The sequence below is a fragment of the Vipera ursinii genome (genome assembly GCF_947247035.1).
Source record: "Vipera ursinii genome assembly, chromosome: 1".
NCBI classification, from domain to species: Eukaryota; Metazoa; Chordata; class Lepidosauria; order Squamata; family Viperidae; genus Vipera; species Vipera ursinii.
The window spans coordinates 138,829,545-138,846,626 of NC_139512.1; the positions used below are offsets into that span (position 1 = coordinate 138,829,545).

The 17,082-nt window shown below is 34.9% G+C and overlaps 1 protein-coding gene across 1 annotated transcript in view; it reads right to left on the reverse strand.

Annotated features, from left to right (window-relative positions):
• The window catches only part of LRP1B (LDL receptor related protein 1B), a gene marked incomplete at both ends in the record, with an annotated part of 936,568 nt that overhangs the window by 102,353 nt on the left and 817,133 nt on the right, over window positions 1–17,082 (reverse strand). The window contains 5 exon segments of the mRNA XM_083348746.1: window positions 4,888–5,069; window positions 7,776–7,898; window positions 10,505–10,590; window positions 12,846–13,029; window positions 16,371–16,558. Of these exon segments, the coding sequence (XP_083204872.1) occupies window positions 4,888–5,069; window positions 7,776–7,898; window positions 10,505–10,590; window positions 12,846–13,029; window positions 16,371–16,558 (763 nt within the window).

A 17,082-nucleotide genomic window follows, 5' to 3' on the forward strand; every position in this document is an offset into this window, starting at 1 on the left:
TCTGATAGACATCAATCTTTTTCCAGGATTGATTTTATTTTGTTGACTAATGACTTTTTCTCTAGGATTAAGAAGGTAAAGATCTGTGCAAGAGCTATTTCTGACCATAGTCCAGTTTGGTTAGAGATCAATAAGGACATTAGAGATAGGCGCTCGTGGCGCGTAAATGAGAATTTGTTTAGAAATCAGAGAAATGTGGAAGAATAAACAGCGGATGAAGGATTTTTTTGAAATTAATATGAATAAGGATACTTCTATGGACATGGTTTGGGATGCTAGCAAGGCCTATATGAGAGGGGTGTTGATATATATGAATAATAAACACAGACGTACTTTGGAAGCCAGAAGGAAAGAATTGGAGAATGAAATTAGGGAAAAAGAAAAGGCCTTGATTTTGAACCCATTGGATGTGAAGACTAAGGAGGTTATTAAGCTATTAAGAGGACAATTTGACAAATTAATGGCTGACCAAGTGGCAACCAATTTGCGGTTTGCTAGGCATAATACTTTTTGCAATGCTAATAAGCCAGGTAGATGGCTAGCTTATAGACTTAGGAAAAAGCAAAGGGCTTCTAATATAGACAAAATTGAACATAAGGGAAAGGTTGTGTTTCAACAGGATCTCATTAAGGAAGCCTTTCTGGACTTTTATTCTAAGTTATATGCTAAGGAGAAGATTAATGAAAAGGATATTGATGTATATTTGGAGAATGCTAGCATCCCGGTCCTTACGCAGGCACAAAAAGAGGAGATTAACCAATTGATAACAGAAGAAGAAATTCTTACAGCAATTAAGGAATTGAAGTTGGATAAAGCACCAGGTACGGATGGTTTGACTGCGGTTTATTACAAAAATTTACAAATGGAGTTGATAAAGCCATTAAAGGAACTGTTTCAGATAATTCAGAGAGGGGGAAAGGTCTTGGAGAACTGCTTTTATTTCTTTGATTCCGAAGGAAGATCAAGATGCTACTCAAGAAAAAAATTATAGACCGATATCACTTTTAAATACAGATTATAAGATATTTGCTAAGGTGTTGGCTAATAGACTGATGAGGGTTCTGCAACAGGTGATTCATGGGGATCAAACTGGGTTTATCAGTGGTAGGCAAATGAAAAATAATGTGAGGCATATAGTTGATGTGTTAGAGTTTTTGGAAAGGAATAACCAGATCCCTGCGGCGCTAATTTTTTTAGATGCTGAAAAAGCTTTTGATCAATTGAATTGGAAATTTTTGATGAAAGTTTTAGATAAAATGAATTTTGGGGATAAATTTTTGCAACCAATTAGGGCATTATATCAAAAACAAACTGCCCGAATAATAGTTAACAATAGTTTGACTGAAGTTTGTAATATTGAGAAGGGCACAAGGCAAGGGTGTCCGTTATCGCCTTTGTTATTTGTGTTAACATTGGAGATATTATTGGTAAAAATACGGAGTTCGGAAAGAATTAAGGGTATACAAATTAGAGATCAGGATTATAGATTGAGAGCGTTCGCAGATGATCTGGTTGTTACGGTGACCCAGCCGGAGAATTCTGTTGTGGACCTGATGGAGATAATAATGCAATATGGGAAGGTTTCTGGATTTAAAGTTAATGCACAAAAAACTAAAATTTTGGCCAAAAATATGACAGCATCGCAAAAGGCTCTTCTAGAAGGATTAACTGGATTTGAGATTGTCAGGGGGTCAAATATTTGGGGGTGTTTTTGTCACCCTCTAATACAAAGTTATATAAAAATAACTATGAAAGATTACGGGTAAAAATCCAAAAAGAAATGGAGAGCTGGGAAAAATTGCAATTGTCTTTGTTGGGGCGAATCGCAGCAGTGAAAATGAATGTCCTGCCTAAATTTTTATTCTTATTTCAAATGATACCGGTTCTTAAGAAAGATTCTAATCTGGAGGAATGGCAGCGAGGTATCAACAAATTTGTTTGGGCAGGGAAAAGGCCACGAGTTAAACTTAAGATTATGCAGGATACTCGTGAAAGAGGTGGTCTTAAAATGCCCAATTTTAAATTATATTATGAAGCTGCTGCGTTAGCAGGAATAAGTGATTGGATTAATTTGACACAAGAGAGATTATTAAATCTTGAGGGCCACAACTTGTTGTTTGGCTGGCATGCATATTTGTTGTATGATAAAAAGGTAGATAATGTATTTAAAGTGCATATTTTAAGACAGGCATTGTTGAGAGTTTGGAAGAAGTATAGATATAAGTTAGATTGTAAGATACCATTGTGGGCAATCCCAAAACACGCAATAGAAAATATAAATGTTGGTTTTAAACATGATGTGACCACGTATAAGGAGATTTTAAGTTTGGAAAGAAATGTCTGGTGTCTGAAACCGTACAGTCTCTTGCGAGATGAGAAGATTGTTCAAACTTGGTTCCAATATATTCAGCTACGGGCCAGGTGGAAAGAAGATCAGAAAACTGGTTTTACAATGACTGATGAAAATCTGATAAAGCAAATTAGAAAGCAGGGTCCAGCACATATTAAACGGATATATCTTGCATTGATAGAAATTGACTCAGAAACAGAACTTGTTAAAGATTGTATGATAAAATGGGCCCAAAACATCCAAGAAGTTATTACAATGGACACGTGGGAAAAGATTTGGGTGAGGAACGTAAAATTTACACAAGCTCAAAATTTAAGAGAGAACTTTTATAAAATGTTTTATAGATGGCATCTAGATCCTAAAAAGCTTGCAAGTATGTATCCGAATTATCAGCCCAAGTGCTGGAGGTGTGGCGATGAAGATGCAACATATTTTCACATATGGTGGAGTTGTAAAAAGGTTAAGGCCTTTTGGATAAAAATTTGGTGGAACATGCAGAAGATTTTCAAGCAAAGGATAAAGTTTTGTCCGCAACTTTTTTTTGTTGGGTATAATTACAGATGCTACGGTTGTGGACACTAAGCTGATGTTGAATTTAATTATGGCAGCAAGACTCTTAATAGGTCAATATTGGAAGAAGGAGGAACTGCCGACTATAGAAGAATGGACTTTAAAGGTTTCTGACCTGGCAGAGATGGCAAAGATCTCGGCTTATTTGAAAGATCACTCGCAAGAACGTTATATTATGGAGTGGAGAAAATGGATTGAGTATATCCAGAACAAATATGGGACTAAAAAGTTTCATGTAGCATTTGAATAAGTCTTCCTTTCTTTTTCTTTTTTCTTTTTTTATATTTAATAGTAATAGTGTTTGTAGTTATCCTATATGAGTTAGAGAGTGACAGATTTTAGAGTTTATGGTTGTTAGCATATGGATGTTCATGATTGTTTTTTTTTTTTGTTTTTATACCTTGTACTTAGCTCTGGGAAGTTGGGGGGGAGGGGTAGGGAGGGATGGGTACGGGAGGGGGAGGGGGGATTGTTAAAGATAAAATGTATGTTAAAACTTTTCAATAAAAAAAATTTACAATGTTCAGCACTGAATGGAAAAAAATATTTGGAGCTAAAAGTGGCATATAATCCACAAACCATAAGCCAATGTATCCCTCATTTTTTTCAATGACCAAAACATTCTCAAATAATACTGCCCAAACCATTTTCTGTAGTGGCTCAATAATCAGTCATGCTTTGTCCTTTAAATATTGAATTTAAAGGTATGCCAACTTTCCACAATTCTTACAACATGTATTAACCCCTCCCTATCCAAGAAAATCTATTTTTATGTTTGTAATTGTTTTATATTTGTATTTGTTTTGTTACATTGTAAGCCTCTCAAAGTCACTTCAAACCATGAGACTGATGGCATATACATTTAATAAAATAAATAATTTAAAAAGTAAAAAATAAAAATGGCCACACACTTTTAGTGTGTTCTCTGATATTGAAAATATCCTGCATCCTTTGGGGGCTACCCTAGGTTTAAGGGAAAGGAAGGCATAGGTGGAAATAGAAAGTGCAATATAATTTTCCCATCGGTACTATTAGATGTTCCTATGTTCCCAATTTTCTATCCACTTTCTGTAATAGAAGTTATGTATAGTTTCTGATTGCTAAATTTTAAGATATTAATAAAGTAAATATTTGTCAGGAAAAAGACAATCAACATAATTAAGAGATCACATGAAGAAAATTGTATTGGTCACAGGGCTTCAGTATACAATTGAGGGTCTAAAACAAAAAGAGTGCTCATTAAGGTTTTGCTCATCAAACATTTGGGGAAAGACCAAATGAATGAGGAACATTAGTCAAGAAGGTGTCTTGAGTTTAGATTTCAATCTAATGAAAGATGAATTCAACAAATGTTTATAAGCACCACTTCTTTGGGGTGACCATTCTTGCATTCTCAAATTTCCAGGCTTTAGCCTGGCATACTTCTATGGAACAGCTAATAAAATAATGGGTATCTGAAAGGGACAAGGGATATCACATGCATCTTGACATTATCAGCATGAATTATATACATGTTTTGTATTACAATAATATTGTATATAATTCATTCCATTTGTATGACATCATGTACATAGCATTATTTGACATTATTGTGATTTCCATTGGCTACCTGTACATAATCCACTGTTATGTGGAACTTTAGTGGCAATGTATAGTGGCTAATGGCTTTTAAATAATATTAAAAAAAATCATTCAGCTGAATCAATTCACCTATTATTAGCTGTCAAAATTATTGCTCAAATTTATGCTGGACAAATTTGTGATTATTATTTGAAATTTTAACCTGAAATTTTCAAATATTAGATATAACAATTATTTCCATTATATTTCATTAATTCCCACTACGTTAACTTCAAAAATGTTTCCCTTTAAACATTACTCTTGTTGAGAAGGATATACTTTCTTACAAACATTCTCCAAAGCAGAAACAATCAATTGCGCTATTAATTTGTATGATAACTCCATACCCAATTTGAGGATCTAAAGACAGATCTCTAGGAAACTTCACCCTTTTGCTCACAAGAACAGTGGGATACAAGCCATTGATTTTGGATACTTCAATCATCCTTTTTTCTGTGTCAGACCAATAGAGATTCTTTCCAACCCAGTCAACTGCTAATGCATTAGGAACAGCTGTGTTATGAACTACCTAGAGAAATGAAAACTGTATAAGTAGTAGAACATATAGAAAAAAATGGTGGAAAGTCCATTTTCATTTCCCTGAGATGAGAGTAAATAATTGTACTACACTGGCAAATACAATTAATATAATTGGAAGGTTCTTAATTCTGAAAAATATTTGAAAGAAAATATATTAATTCTTATAACATACTACAATTAACCAACAACAATAGATGGCATTATATGGTAATTTTATTCCTGTTTTACTACATTTTTTTTTCTTTCATTAATTTAATTTAATTTAATTTATTAATATTTCTATACCGCCCTTCTCCCGGAGGACTCAGGGCGGTGTACAGGGCAAGAATAAAACACAGAAATTTACAAAAACTAAAAGATAATTAAATACATGCCCGATTAAAATACAATTGATACATAGTAAAAAACCCCAATAAAAATAATAAAAAACCCCACCAATCCCCCCTCAGGCCAGGCCGGCTTGCTCGAACAAGTATGTTTTCAGATTGCGGCGAAAGGAGCGCAGATCGGGCGCCGTCCGGAGCTCAACCAGTAACTGGTTCCATAGCTCCATTAAAAATTCCTGCAAGTTTTCTTGGCAAGCTTTTTCATTACCTCCTTCTCAGGGCTGAGTGAAAATGACTGACTCAATGTCATCCAGCTGGCTTTGTGGCTAAGACAGGATAAGAGCCTCTTGGTTTCAGAACTTATGCCTTAACTACTACAACAAATTGGCTCTCATTAGATAATTACTGCACTCTAAAGATTCACTTTAGACATATCCCAATGAATTCTTTCTCTGATGTGCAGAATCCCATCCTATCTCATATTCTTAGAGGTTTCTTCACATCCAAATACACAACATAGTTACCTGCCTTTCTTCAACACAGTCAGCAGTCAGCAATATGATTAATGAAGTGAAAATATCAGAGATAACTATTGGAAACTTCCAAGATTTACTCTTATAAACAAGAGCGAAATGGGCTGAAATGGGCAGTGGTAACAAAAAGCCATCAGCCAAAGCACTCCAAGTGGTAACTGCACCCAGATGGCACTGTTGCACTGTTTCTTGCATCTTCACCAATTCCAGCTCCTAAAGGTTAAGGTAGGCAGCCCCATTTTAGACTATCACTATGAAGCTACTATGGACAGTTTTGTCAAGCCATTGGCTGCTGCTATAACTACAAATTCAACGTTTTCTTTGTGCATGGAAAAATAGTAGTATAATCTTTCAGATTATAGGAAATGTAAGGAAAAAAATGAATCTGGATGAAGTATTTATCTGTCCATTCATATAATTTATATGGTCAATTATCTGCTCTGAGATATTAAACATTTATTTTTTTCTTATACAGCAACAAAACTTCCTAGGCAAAATTGTTTATTATCAATGCTATTTATACATAACCAGCTAACGAAAATGTTTCCATCATTATCTCTTGAAAAAGCCATGACCACACTAACAGTTTAGTGAATAAAACTAAAACTATTGTGCAAAAATAAGAAAATGGATTTGAGACAGCTCCAAAACCAGAAAAGTGTAGTTATGGATTGACATATAATGCTGATCTCAATTCTGGCATCCATTGAGAAACCTTGGCATGAGTTAGGTTTCCTGAGAACTCTCATTAACAAGTCTAGCTTTGAGTAGGATGGGAGATCTGTAAAAATAACACAAATGGTTTTGAATGAAAAGTTGCATAAATATGAAGTACAAAAAAAATCCTGCATAAACAAATGGAAGATATATTCTTTCTTTAATAGATATGAGAGTATTTCCCATAAGCTTTCTTATTTTTGTTCACTGTAATCACTATATTCTTCATTTAACACAACCTGTCTGATAGTTTAAATCAGACAACAGATAGATTTTGTATTTCATTTCACTTTCCATAATATGCTATTATTGTTTATCTCATCATTGTGCATACAGGCATTAATTAAATCATAGTTCAAAATGAATTTTGATTTGAAATATGAATACACCTGGATACCAGTTTCTACAGTGATTAAATCAACTTCTTTTAAAAAAAAACACCAAACCTTATCTGGCAGTCTAAATTAAGTCTAGAAATAAAAAGCAAAAGAACAGGGAATCATTACCAAGAATTCTTAAATAAGTTAGAAGCTCAAATGTCACAGATATTATAAAATATGCTATATTCTGAATAAGCTACATGTTTTATATCAATTGTTTAATATTTAGATTAAGAAAATTAAAGAAAATATATATTGACTAAGCCAACCACACATCTATCTATATTATCTGCTCAGAGTTGCCTCAAATTATGAGATGGTTGGCATGTAAATTTAATAAATGAATAGTGTGAGCAGCTACAAATTCTTAAAGATTTACACTAGCACAAATATAACTAAAAATATATGCTTTTTAAGTGGTATTTGATCCTCAAGTGTTTATCACCGAAGAAAACAATTGCAGTTGTCCAACTTAATATCACTTGATCTGTAGAGTGGGGAAAAATGTTTCATCCAGACTTAGTTACACTCTATATAAATTGATTTAAATTAATCATGGTTAATCTATTCCATAGTTTCAATGTATGTATTCACAATAAAGCTAATAGCTCAAAATCTGTTTTTATGGGTAATAGTTTTACTGGCTTAAGCTGTGCCAGTATCCAAATGACTTTCTACATAATGACATTAGCTACTGATCCACATAATATTTATAAATCCATGATTACTTCCAAATCACCTTGAGATCATTCCCATTCAGATTCATTCTGTTAATCCTACTTCCATTTGGTCTGCTGGAATCAATCCAATAGATGAACTCTTCTTTGTAATCAAAGTCTACTGAAATCACATTATTTAGGCCCTAAAAGAGAAAAAAATAACCTCAGCAGTTGCTGTAAACAAATTAATAGTTAAGATAACTATTCCTACAATGAATGGAAATTCTTATAAGGGGGGTATATCTATTTTTCCCAAATGTTCACAAGCAAATTAGGGTTTACCAACAAAAAATGCTGTCCCCTTCAAATATACTGCCAAGTTTCCAGTACCAGTCAATGGGAGAAGATATAAGCAGATATAACCACCAGTATCTATTCTCCAACCATCTTAATTTTTGATAGGTGGGAGACAGAATACCTGTAGGAGAATATCAATTAATGAGGTGTTAAAAATGGAAGACCCTCTGACCTCCATGATGATGAGCTTCCCATGTACATTCCCATGTACATTGGCCTTGGCTTCTTATATATGAGCCCTGGTGGCTCAGTAATTAGAATGTGATTAATAATTAGAATGCAGAATTACAGGCTAACTCTGCTCACAGTCTGGAGTTCAATCTTCATGGGCTTGAGGTTGACTCAACCTTTCATCCTTCAGAGGTTGGAAGTCAAGACTGTTTCTCTTCTAGATATCTTTGATTAAAGCTTAACTTCTATTGTCAAGTCTAGCTTTCAGGACTACCAATTCCTTTTAAATCTAGACTACTCTCCCCCTTCAGTTCTCAAGATGAAATATAATTAGGTGAAACAAATACTGAGGCAAAGGTCTAAGGAAGGCCCCAGCATTCTTATCACCAGTATACAATAGGTATATTGTTACTGCAGCCTACTGCCTTATACAGCTAGAAATACCAGCTGATCTGTGATACTTTAAAATAGATATCAAGCTTGCTTTAGCTGTGACCTCATGAGCTCTGCTGAGTGTCTAACATTAAGAGGCTTCTGAAAATTATAAATTCCTATTGTTTGGTTAAAAATGCTGCAGAGAAGTTTATAGGACAATATAAGTCCCCAGGTTTAATATGAGATTACAGTGCCTTCTTGTTCCACAATCTTCCTGGCTCATTCATGGAGTATCAAAATTTGAGGCCTTCTGACATAGTCATCTTCCATCTTCTACTGTTTTTCTCCTTCCCCCAAAAGAATTTAGAATAGTATTCCTTGATTAATTGGTAGCATTAGGAAGCATTCTAAAATTTTAGGAAGGGAATAATACTCAATTATTACTTTATAAGTTATATTATGACCTAAAATGATGTGATTTTAGATCACAAATATTTTTCTCAGTGCAAATCTATATTTCCTTGCTACAGGAGACTGTCCAGCCTTAAATACAAAACACGCTGTTGCTAAAATGACAGATTGCAGTAATTTGCTTACTCCATCTTTTCTGCCAAACTACTATATTATTCATTTTCAGGGATGGGGAGATTAAAAACTGTTTTTGTAGATATCATTACAAACTGCCTACTTTTAAGAAAAGACTTCTTGAATATCATTGTGTTCAGATACTGATCTTCAAGCCAGGATGGAGCATCCACTCCAGGTATTTTCAATTTGATATGGAGTAGGTTTATTCATGCTATTTTAAATTCCCCACAAAGTAGGCTACCATGAGGTTGGCAGATTGCAGTGATTCTGCATGAAATATACTAAAGGAGGGGTCATTTGTGGTCTTTGAGAAGTATATTAGTAACATATATTCATGATTCAACACATTTAATTTTTCAAGGATATAATATACTTTGACTGCTTGAACTATAACCGTATTAGGTGGGCTATGTAAAGAAACTCTATCTTGCATTAGAATTTTTCAATTTTCTGGAGGTAACATTTGGTAACTATAACATTAAGTTATAGTTGAGTAGAAGAATATTTGGGCCTTTCTGGTTAAATCTTTGTTCTTTTTGTTCTTCTCAATCTCTAAAACACAGTAGATAATTAACAAGAAGTTTCTGCTGATAACCATGATTAGATTACAGGATCCCCACCAAATCTAGTCAAGCTGCACATGTTACTTAAAATAGGTTGATAGCATTTTCTTCACAAGAATGTGTTCAGAAACAATTACAGAGGAACCTGCGATTTGAAACCCGAAATACTGATAAAAATACTGAAGAAAAAAAAAAACAACAGGTAGGATTAAGTAAAAGTAAATAAATACAGATCTATTCAGTAAAAGGGAGCAAAGCCGTATGTTCTTGGTCAATATCATTATGTTATTTACTTAAAAATTCTTTTCTCTTTAGTTCTGTATTTGCCTGCAAATGTCATCTTAAAAATCCTGCAAAAATTGCATTTAAATACGTAATACGTTTCAAAACCAAAAATCACAAATTGCTTTATTTCCCTATGTCCATAAAAATTCCAATTATTAGAATACTTGTATATTAAAATACAGCATAATCACTTAAAGAAACTCCTGTCAAGTTATGCAAGCAACTAATTTTCGTTGTAATATGCACACAGAACTGATTTCAGTGGTACACCCTATGTATATTCATATGCTAGGTATATAATCTTTGAGGAAAAGAGTTAATCCTGTTGCCCATCTAAAATGTTTTTATTTACTTCTGCATTGACATTTCCTTATGATGATGCTGTACTGCTTATGGTCACTGTACCTTTTTAAAAAGATTTATGATTTCTGTACACTGTCTAGGGATCCTTTGAGTGACTTAGAGAATACCTGTTTCATTGAAGTATAGTTGGATCCATCAGTACTAATTTTTCGTATTTCATGATGATCAGCCAGAATTAAGAATGGCTCTTCATCTATATGAAAAAAAAATAATGGTAGTTTTTTTTTACTTAATTTATGCAACTTTGGAATTGAAACATAAGCAGTGAAAATTTAAGTGCTGTATGCTATTAACATTAGTATAGATAAAAAAAACATTAAAAGCATAATACTTCAAACAAGATCAAATTTTAGACATAAGCTGAACAGGAGATTTAATTAGCACCTTTTTAGAGTACTTTTAATATAGCCTTTGAAACAGGAGAAGTATTAACTCACTCTATGGTTTCACTTCCAAGATGAATTTATAAACACAGCTTGGCTTTCAAGGAACAAATAGATAATAAGTAATAGCTGACGTAAAAAAGTCAGAATCATTTGATTCAAAATTAATGCATATTTTAATTTCCAACAATTAGTGTGTTGACTACAGTGGTTCTGAAAAGAAAATATGGACTTTTTAATGTTAATACACTTTGGAATGTATATGAAACTACCATGTTTCCCTGAAAATAAGACTCGGTCTTATATTATATTTTATTTTTTGCCTCCAAAAGAGGCACCAGTTCTTATTTGGGGGGCGGGAGGTGTCTTCTCCACTCACCTTATGGTGGCAGCATCAACAACCCCAGCCAGCCAGTCCACTTCTTCTGTGGCGCAACTTCATTCTACAGCCGAGTATGGAGCTCCAGCCTGCATTTCAATCCATAGCTCGGTTCTCAGCTGCAGAGGCCTTCCAGAAAGGCCTCTTGACTGCAAAATGCAGGCCGGAGCTCCATTGTCAGCTGCAGAATGAAGCTGCTCCTTTGGCCACAGAAGTGGGCTGAAGAGGAGTGTCAATCCACAGGAGGCCTGTCTGCAATGGTAAGCTCCACCCTCCAACCCCTGCCCTAGATTGATTTTTAGGTGTGCACCTCACCTCAAACCTAGAGCTTATTTTTGGGGTAGGGCTTATATTTGGCCCACTCCCAAAAATCAAGCTAGGGCTTCTTTTCGGGGTAACCCTTACTTTCAGGGAAACACAATGCTAGTTCTACCCATTGTGTTCACCTTACTTTGTTCCTGTTCTTAGCTGCCCAAAGTGATGAATTAGAGATGGACAGACACCATGAATTGAAATAAATACATAAATAAATAATGCAAATTTCTTTAATTTATGAATGTGCTTTATAATCAAAGGGGGAAAAAATCCCATCCCCCTTTCCACCTCCATCAGTAAACATAAGGGTAAAGAAAGCAATAATATTATTGGAAATTAGCCCTTATGCCTGATAATTATTTAGGAAAACAATGCTTTCATAAATAATGCAATGAAAACAAATGAATGAATCTAAATCTAAAATTAATCTCGCAACTTTTGCTAGATCAAGAACTTCTGAATGACGCAAATTGCTATAAAATTTTGAGGGACTAACTCCTCCCTGAGCAGGGGGTTGGACTAGATGACCTCCAAGGTCCCTTCCTCCTCCTCCTCCTCCTCCTCATTATTTATTATTATTATTATTATTATTATTATTATTATTATTATTATTATTATTATTATTATTATTATTATTATTATTGGATTTTAGACAAGATAAAGAGCAGGGGTGTAAGTCTGCTAAGTGGTATCAACTCATTAAAGAAGGACAGGGAATGTTACATTATTTACAGTCACTTATATCCAGTGGTGGGATTCAGCTAGTTCATACCACTTCAGTAGAAGCAGTAGCTAATTTTTTGTTGCCTGGCCCAGGATGGACTTCCAGAAGTGGCATCCACACAGAGAACCAATTGTTCACATATTTGAATCCCACTACTGCTTATATCCCATTACCAGACAAGTTTTTACAGAACTTTGCTTTCAAATAAGCCAACAGCTTATTTGGATGGAAGATACAGAGCTTACTTACTGCATTATGCTTATACATATGTAAAAACATACAGGTGGAATATCTGACTCATTACCTAGTATATCGGAAACTCTTATCAAGAACCTAGAAGTAATTTATTATATCCTTGTTAATCCAATAAATCCAGAACAATTTTTTTGTTGCCCAATGAAGACAAGCATGTATTGAAACAATTGCATTGTTTGCAGTGATGGCAAGGAACATACAAAAGCATCCTGACAAATTGTACTGTTAATATTAGAGGGGATGTAGTGAAGTGATTCGATTGCTGCATTTTACATATGTATTTTGCTAAAACTTCTAGTTGCAAATAAATATTTTAATAGTTTAAAAATGGTCCTATTTTTTATGCTTAATTGGACTATGACTTTAATAGTTTTGTAGCTGAAAAGGTTTACCTGAAAGGGATTTGCAGCCTTGCTGAGCATTAGGTTGCATTTCATAACCATCCATACACAAGCATTTGTAAGTCCCATATGTATTGATGCATTGCTGACTGCATGGAAAGCCAGATGAACATTCATCAATGTCTACACATGTTTTGCCATCCTCCTTCATATGGAAACCAGGCCAACATTTACACTATAAAGAAAAATAAAGCATATTATGTGTTAAGCATGTAAAGGCTAGGGCTGTTTACACCTCCTTATCTGCCTTGGTTAATGCATGTCAATTTTGCTGAAATGTTTTTAAAGCATGGTATCAAAATCTCAGGATTAAAAAAAAAGCCCATTGCTCATTTTGAGCTTTGGGGTTTTGGAATATTTCACAGCAAAAATATGTATATGTATATAAAAAAGGTGATACAGGTTCTTTTTCTCTTTCATAAAGTTGGCCAGGAGAGTATGGTTTCTAGCATAGTTCCTAGGAAAAAATGTAGATGAAAAGAGGGAATTGAATCTTTCCCTCAGCTTGATTTTTTTTTGTTACATTTTTCCTTAATCAGTTGTCATTCCCTCTGGATTCAGATAGATGATAGATAGATAGATAGATAGATAGATAGATAGATAGATAGATAGATAGATAGATAGATAGATAGATAGTAGATAGATAGATAGATAGATAGATAGATAGATAGATAGATAGATAGATAGATAACCTTTATTGTCATTTTTTACTGTGGGCACTAAATGAAATTTAGTTGCTTGCTCTCAAAGTGTACACATACATAACACACATTTAAATATACTATATACAACATATGTACGTATAGACCTACACCTTTACATATAAGTAACATATAACTATTAATCACTGTCCATCCTGAATATATAATGGAAGGATGGAAAGAGGAAGCTTTTCCATAAAAACTGTTCTTTTAAAAAACTGTCCTTATGTTTTCTAAAAGAGAAGAGGAAGAAAGGATTTAAAGTTGCACTTATTACCAGGGAAATTGATAGCTCCATTTCTTTTGCTGACATACAGTAACAGCCCTAGCCTAGGGGATAGTGTTTTAGAAGCAGAGGTTCTGCCTCATTAGGAATCCTGAACAAAGTAATATAAGTTAAGTTCTACAAAAAAAATTGACAAGATTTAAACTCTTAAAGTGTTTTGCAAATTTCTCTTTAATACATTATTCTGAACATTTTTGTCTGAGATTACTTTGACTGCAAATGCATTAAATCAATACAAAACAGAATTTGCATGTTTCCATCATGCACCAGTAATTACAAAAGGTCCTGGGGGAGAGGACTTACAGTGAACATTTTGACATTCTCCAAGTTAAAGTTAGAAGGCAGAGAGACTTAAAATAGAACATGATAAACTCATGAAACAGCAACAAAAATAGACCAGATGAAATTCATTCATCTTTAATTTAGCAGGTCAGGTTTTTCTTAATCCTATTCAAAGTGTGGTCATGCTGAAAAAGCACACCATTTAGTCATATTTAAATGGACACTTAAGTAAGCATTTATTCAAGGCTCTTAAAATTACAAAGTCCAATAACTTTGGGGTACAGTCACACTAGGCAGGTGATAGGAAAGCTATAGGTTCTTTCCTGGCAATTTCTAACAAAATTATATTGTTTTTACTGAACCAAACAGAGGCAGATATTACTTTCTTCTGTAACTTCACCTCCCGATATGAGAAATGGGAAAGTTACAAGCATTAGGACATGAGGATTAATGGTGATGGAGAAAGTTAATGGGGCAATAACCTCAAAATTTGGAATTTCTTCGCATAAGCCCAATTTAGGAAGTTTAATGTTTATTAGGCATTCATGTAGAAGAACATTAAATTTTTTATATTTGCTGTGGTATTTTTGATGCTTCAACTACTGACTGATTTGTGGACCTTTGGCATCTAGTCATGCCAGCCACATGACCACGGAGACGTCCTCGGACAAACGCTGGCTCTTCGGCTTTGAAACGGAAATGAGCACCGGCCCCTAGAGTCAGAAACGACTAGCATGCATGTGCGGGGGAACCTTTACCTTTACCTTTTATTTTGGATCTTTTCATTTTTTATTGTTTTAAATTTTTTTTAGTTTTAGTGCATTATATTTTTTGAATTGTAAGTCACCCACAGTCATTGTCTGATGTGAGCAGCTATAGAAATTGAAGAAATAAACTTATTTTACAGTAGTTCAATTGTAAAAATGCATCAACTCTTTCCTCCCACTAAATGATGTGAGATTAACTTTAAACATAAAAAAATATAGTAACGAACACATAATTTTTAAAAGTACATATTAGACACATAAATTGGCATAGCCATCTACTTTAAAGCTACTTGTGTTTTTTTTCTCAGTACATCCAATTGATATTATACTTTAAAATTAAACAGAAGTTTGCATGTTCTCTGGACTTGAATTAAGAATAGAATAGAATAGAATAGAATAGAATAGAATAGAATAGAATAGAATAGAATAGAATAGAATAGAATAGAATACCGTATTTTTCGGCGTATAAGACGACTTTTTAACGCATGAAAATCTTCTCAAAAGTTGGGGGTCGTCTTATACGCCCAGTCGCCTTATACTCCGGAAAATAGTAAATCCTCGGGAGCAGAGACGTTAGTGGAAATGGACAAATCCAGCACTCGAGAATGGCGAAAGACGACCTCCTCATAAATAAACTGACCAGCCCAACCAAGGCTGAGGCTCCAGCTTACCGGCGTCCTACGGCAGCAGCCCTTTTTTTTGGAAGGGAGCGGGAGTTAAGTGTGTGCCAAGCCGCTGGCGCTCTGCGAGCATGAGAGCTCATGGGAGTGCGGGAAGCCAGGCGGAGGCCAACCTGACATGTTCGTGCAGAGCTAAGCTTCACCTGACCCAGGGAGTTTGACTTCAGGGTGTGGTGCCGTGGCAAACCTACAGCAACACTCACCCGGGAAGGCGCAGCTCAGGAATTGTGACAGGCAGACCGCAGCGGAAAGCTGGTGCTGGGGCTTCAGCAGCCCGGGGTCACCCCTCCACCCTGAAGTAGAAGGCGGCCATGGGGAGGGTGTGTGTGTGAATCTTAAACTTGTGGCGCAGGGCTGAGCCCGTTTCTTCCCCCCCACTCCTCCGCCGCCCTGTTCATTAACTAACCTATGGAAAGAACCACCTTCTTTCAGACCTGGTGCCTCCCCGAAGTGTTGGGCCACAATGCTCGTCGCTCCTGGCCGAAACAGCCAGCGCATGTGGCTGAAGTAGAAGGGGCGCCAACGCGAGAGGAGACGAGGTTTAGGCGAGGCAGAGCAAAGCTGGTCTCGAGGCCAAAAGCTCTTGATAAACCTTCACCTAATTGAGAAGCAACCCTGACTTCCTACTTACCCGTATTTTCCAGCGTATAAGACTTTAACCCATGAAAATCATCTCAAAAGTTGGGGGTCGTCTTATACGCCCAGTCGTCTTATACACCGGAAAATACGGTAGAATAGAATATAATAGAATAGAATAGAATAGAATAGAATGTATTATTTTAAACTTTTAAACTACCAACCTTATATCCAACAGGAAGGTCTTGACAGTCTTGAGAACAGCCACTAACTTTCTTACTCAAACATTCATTTATATGGCAATTTCTCTCATCAGACCCATCACCACAATCCTGTTTGGCATCACAAACATCTTCTTGGGGAATGCACTTGCCATTTTTACACATAAAAAAGGAATTGTTGCATGACTGCTCTAAAAACAAGAAATAAATGGGTAAAAGGAAACAGAATGCAAGAAGTATGTAACTATTCATACTGGTTTTAAACCATGATCTACAGTTTAATTTACAAACAAATTATACTTTTGCATGTACTGATGTAGATTTAAAATATTTATACAATATGTATAAATGTTATAATATTTGTAAATTATCATTTTCATAATCTAGAAGTATTAAAGTTTATGGAACATAGAGCGCTCATTTCAATAAAACAGGAGTTCAACAACTGTCTATATGGTACATTAGCTAAATATAATGCTTGATCATTTTAAATATGAAACTTTGTTTATGGTGGATTTCTTTTCCTGTTGACTTAGGGCTGGCCTTAAGTTTAGAAATATCTGCACCAGTTTCAGAACTGATTTTTCAACCAAACTTTGATGCTTCTCCCTGGAAGGTATTGTCAGCCCTTTAGATAGACCATACCAGGAAATCAACTCCACAAGTGGGCGAAAACTACTTTTATTCAAATTGTCTATAATAAATCTTTCAAGAC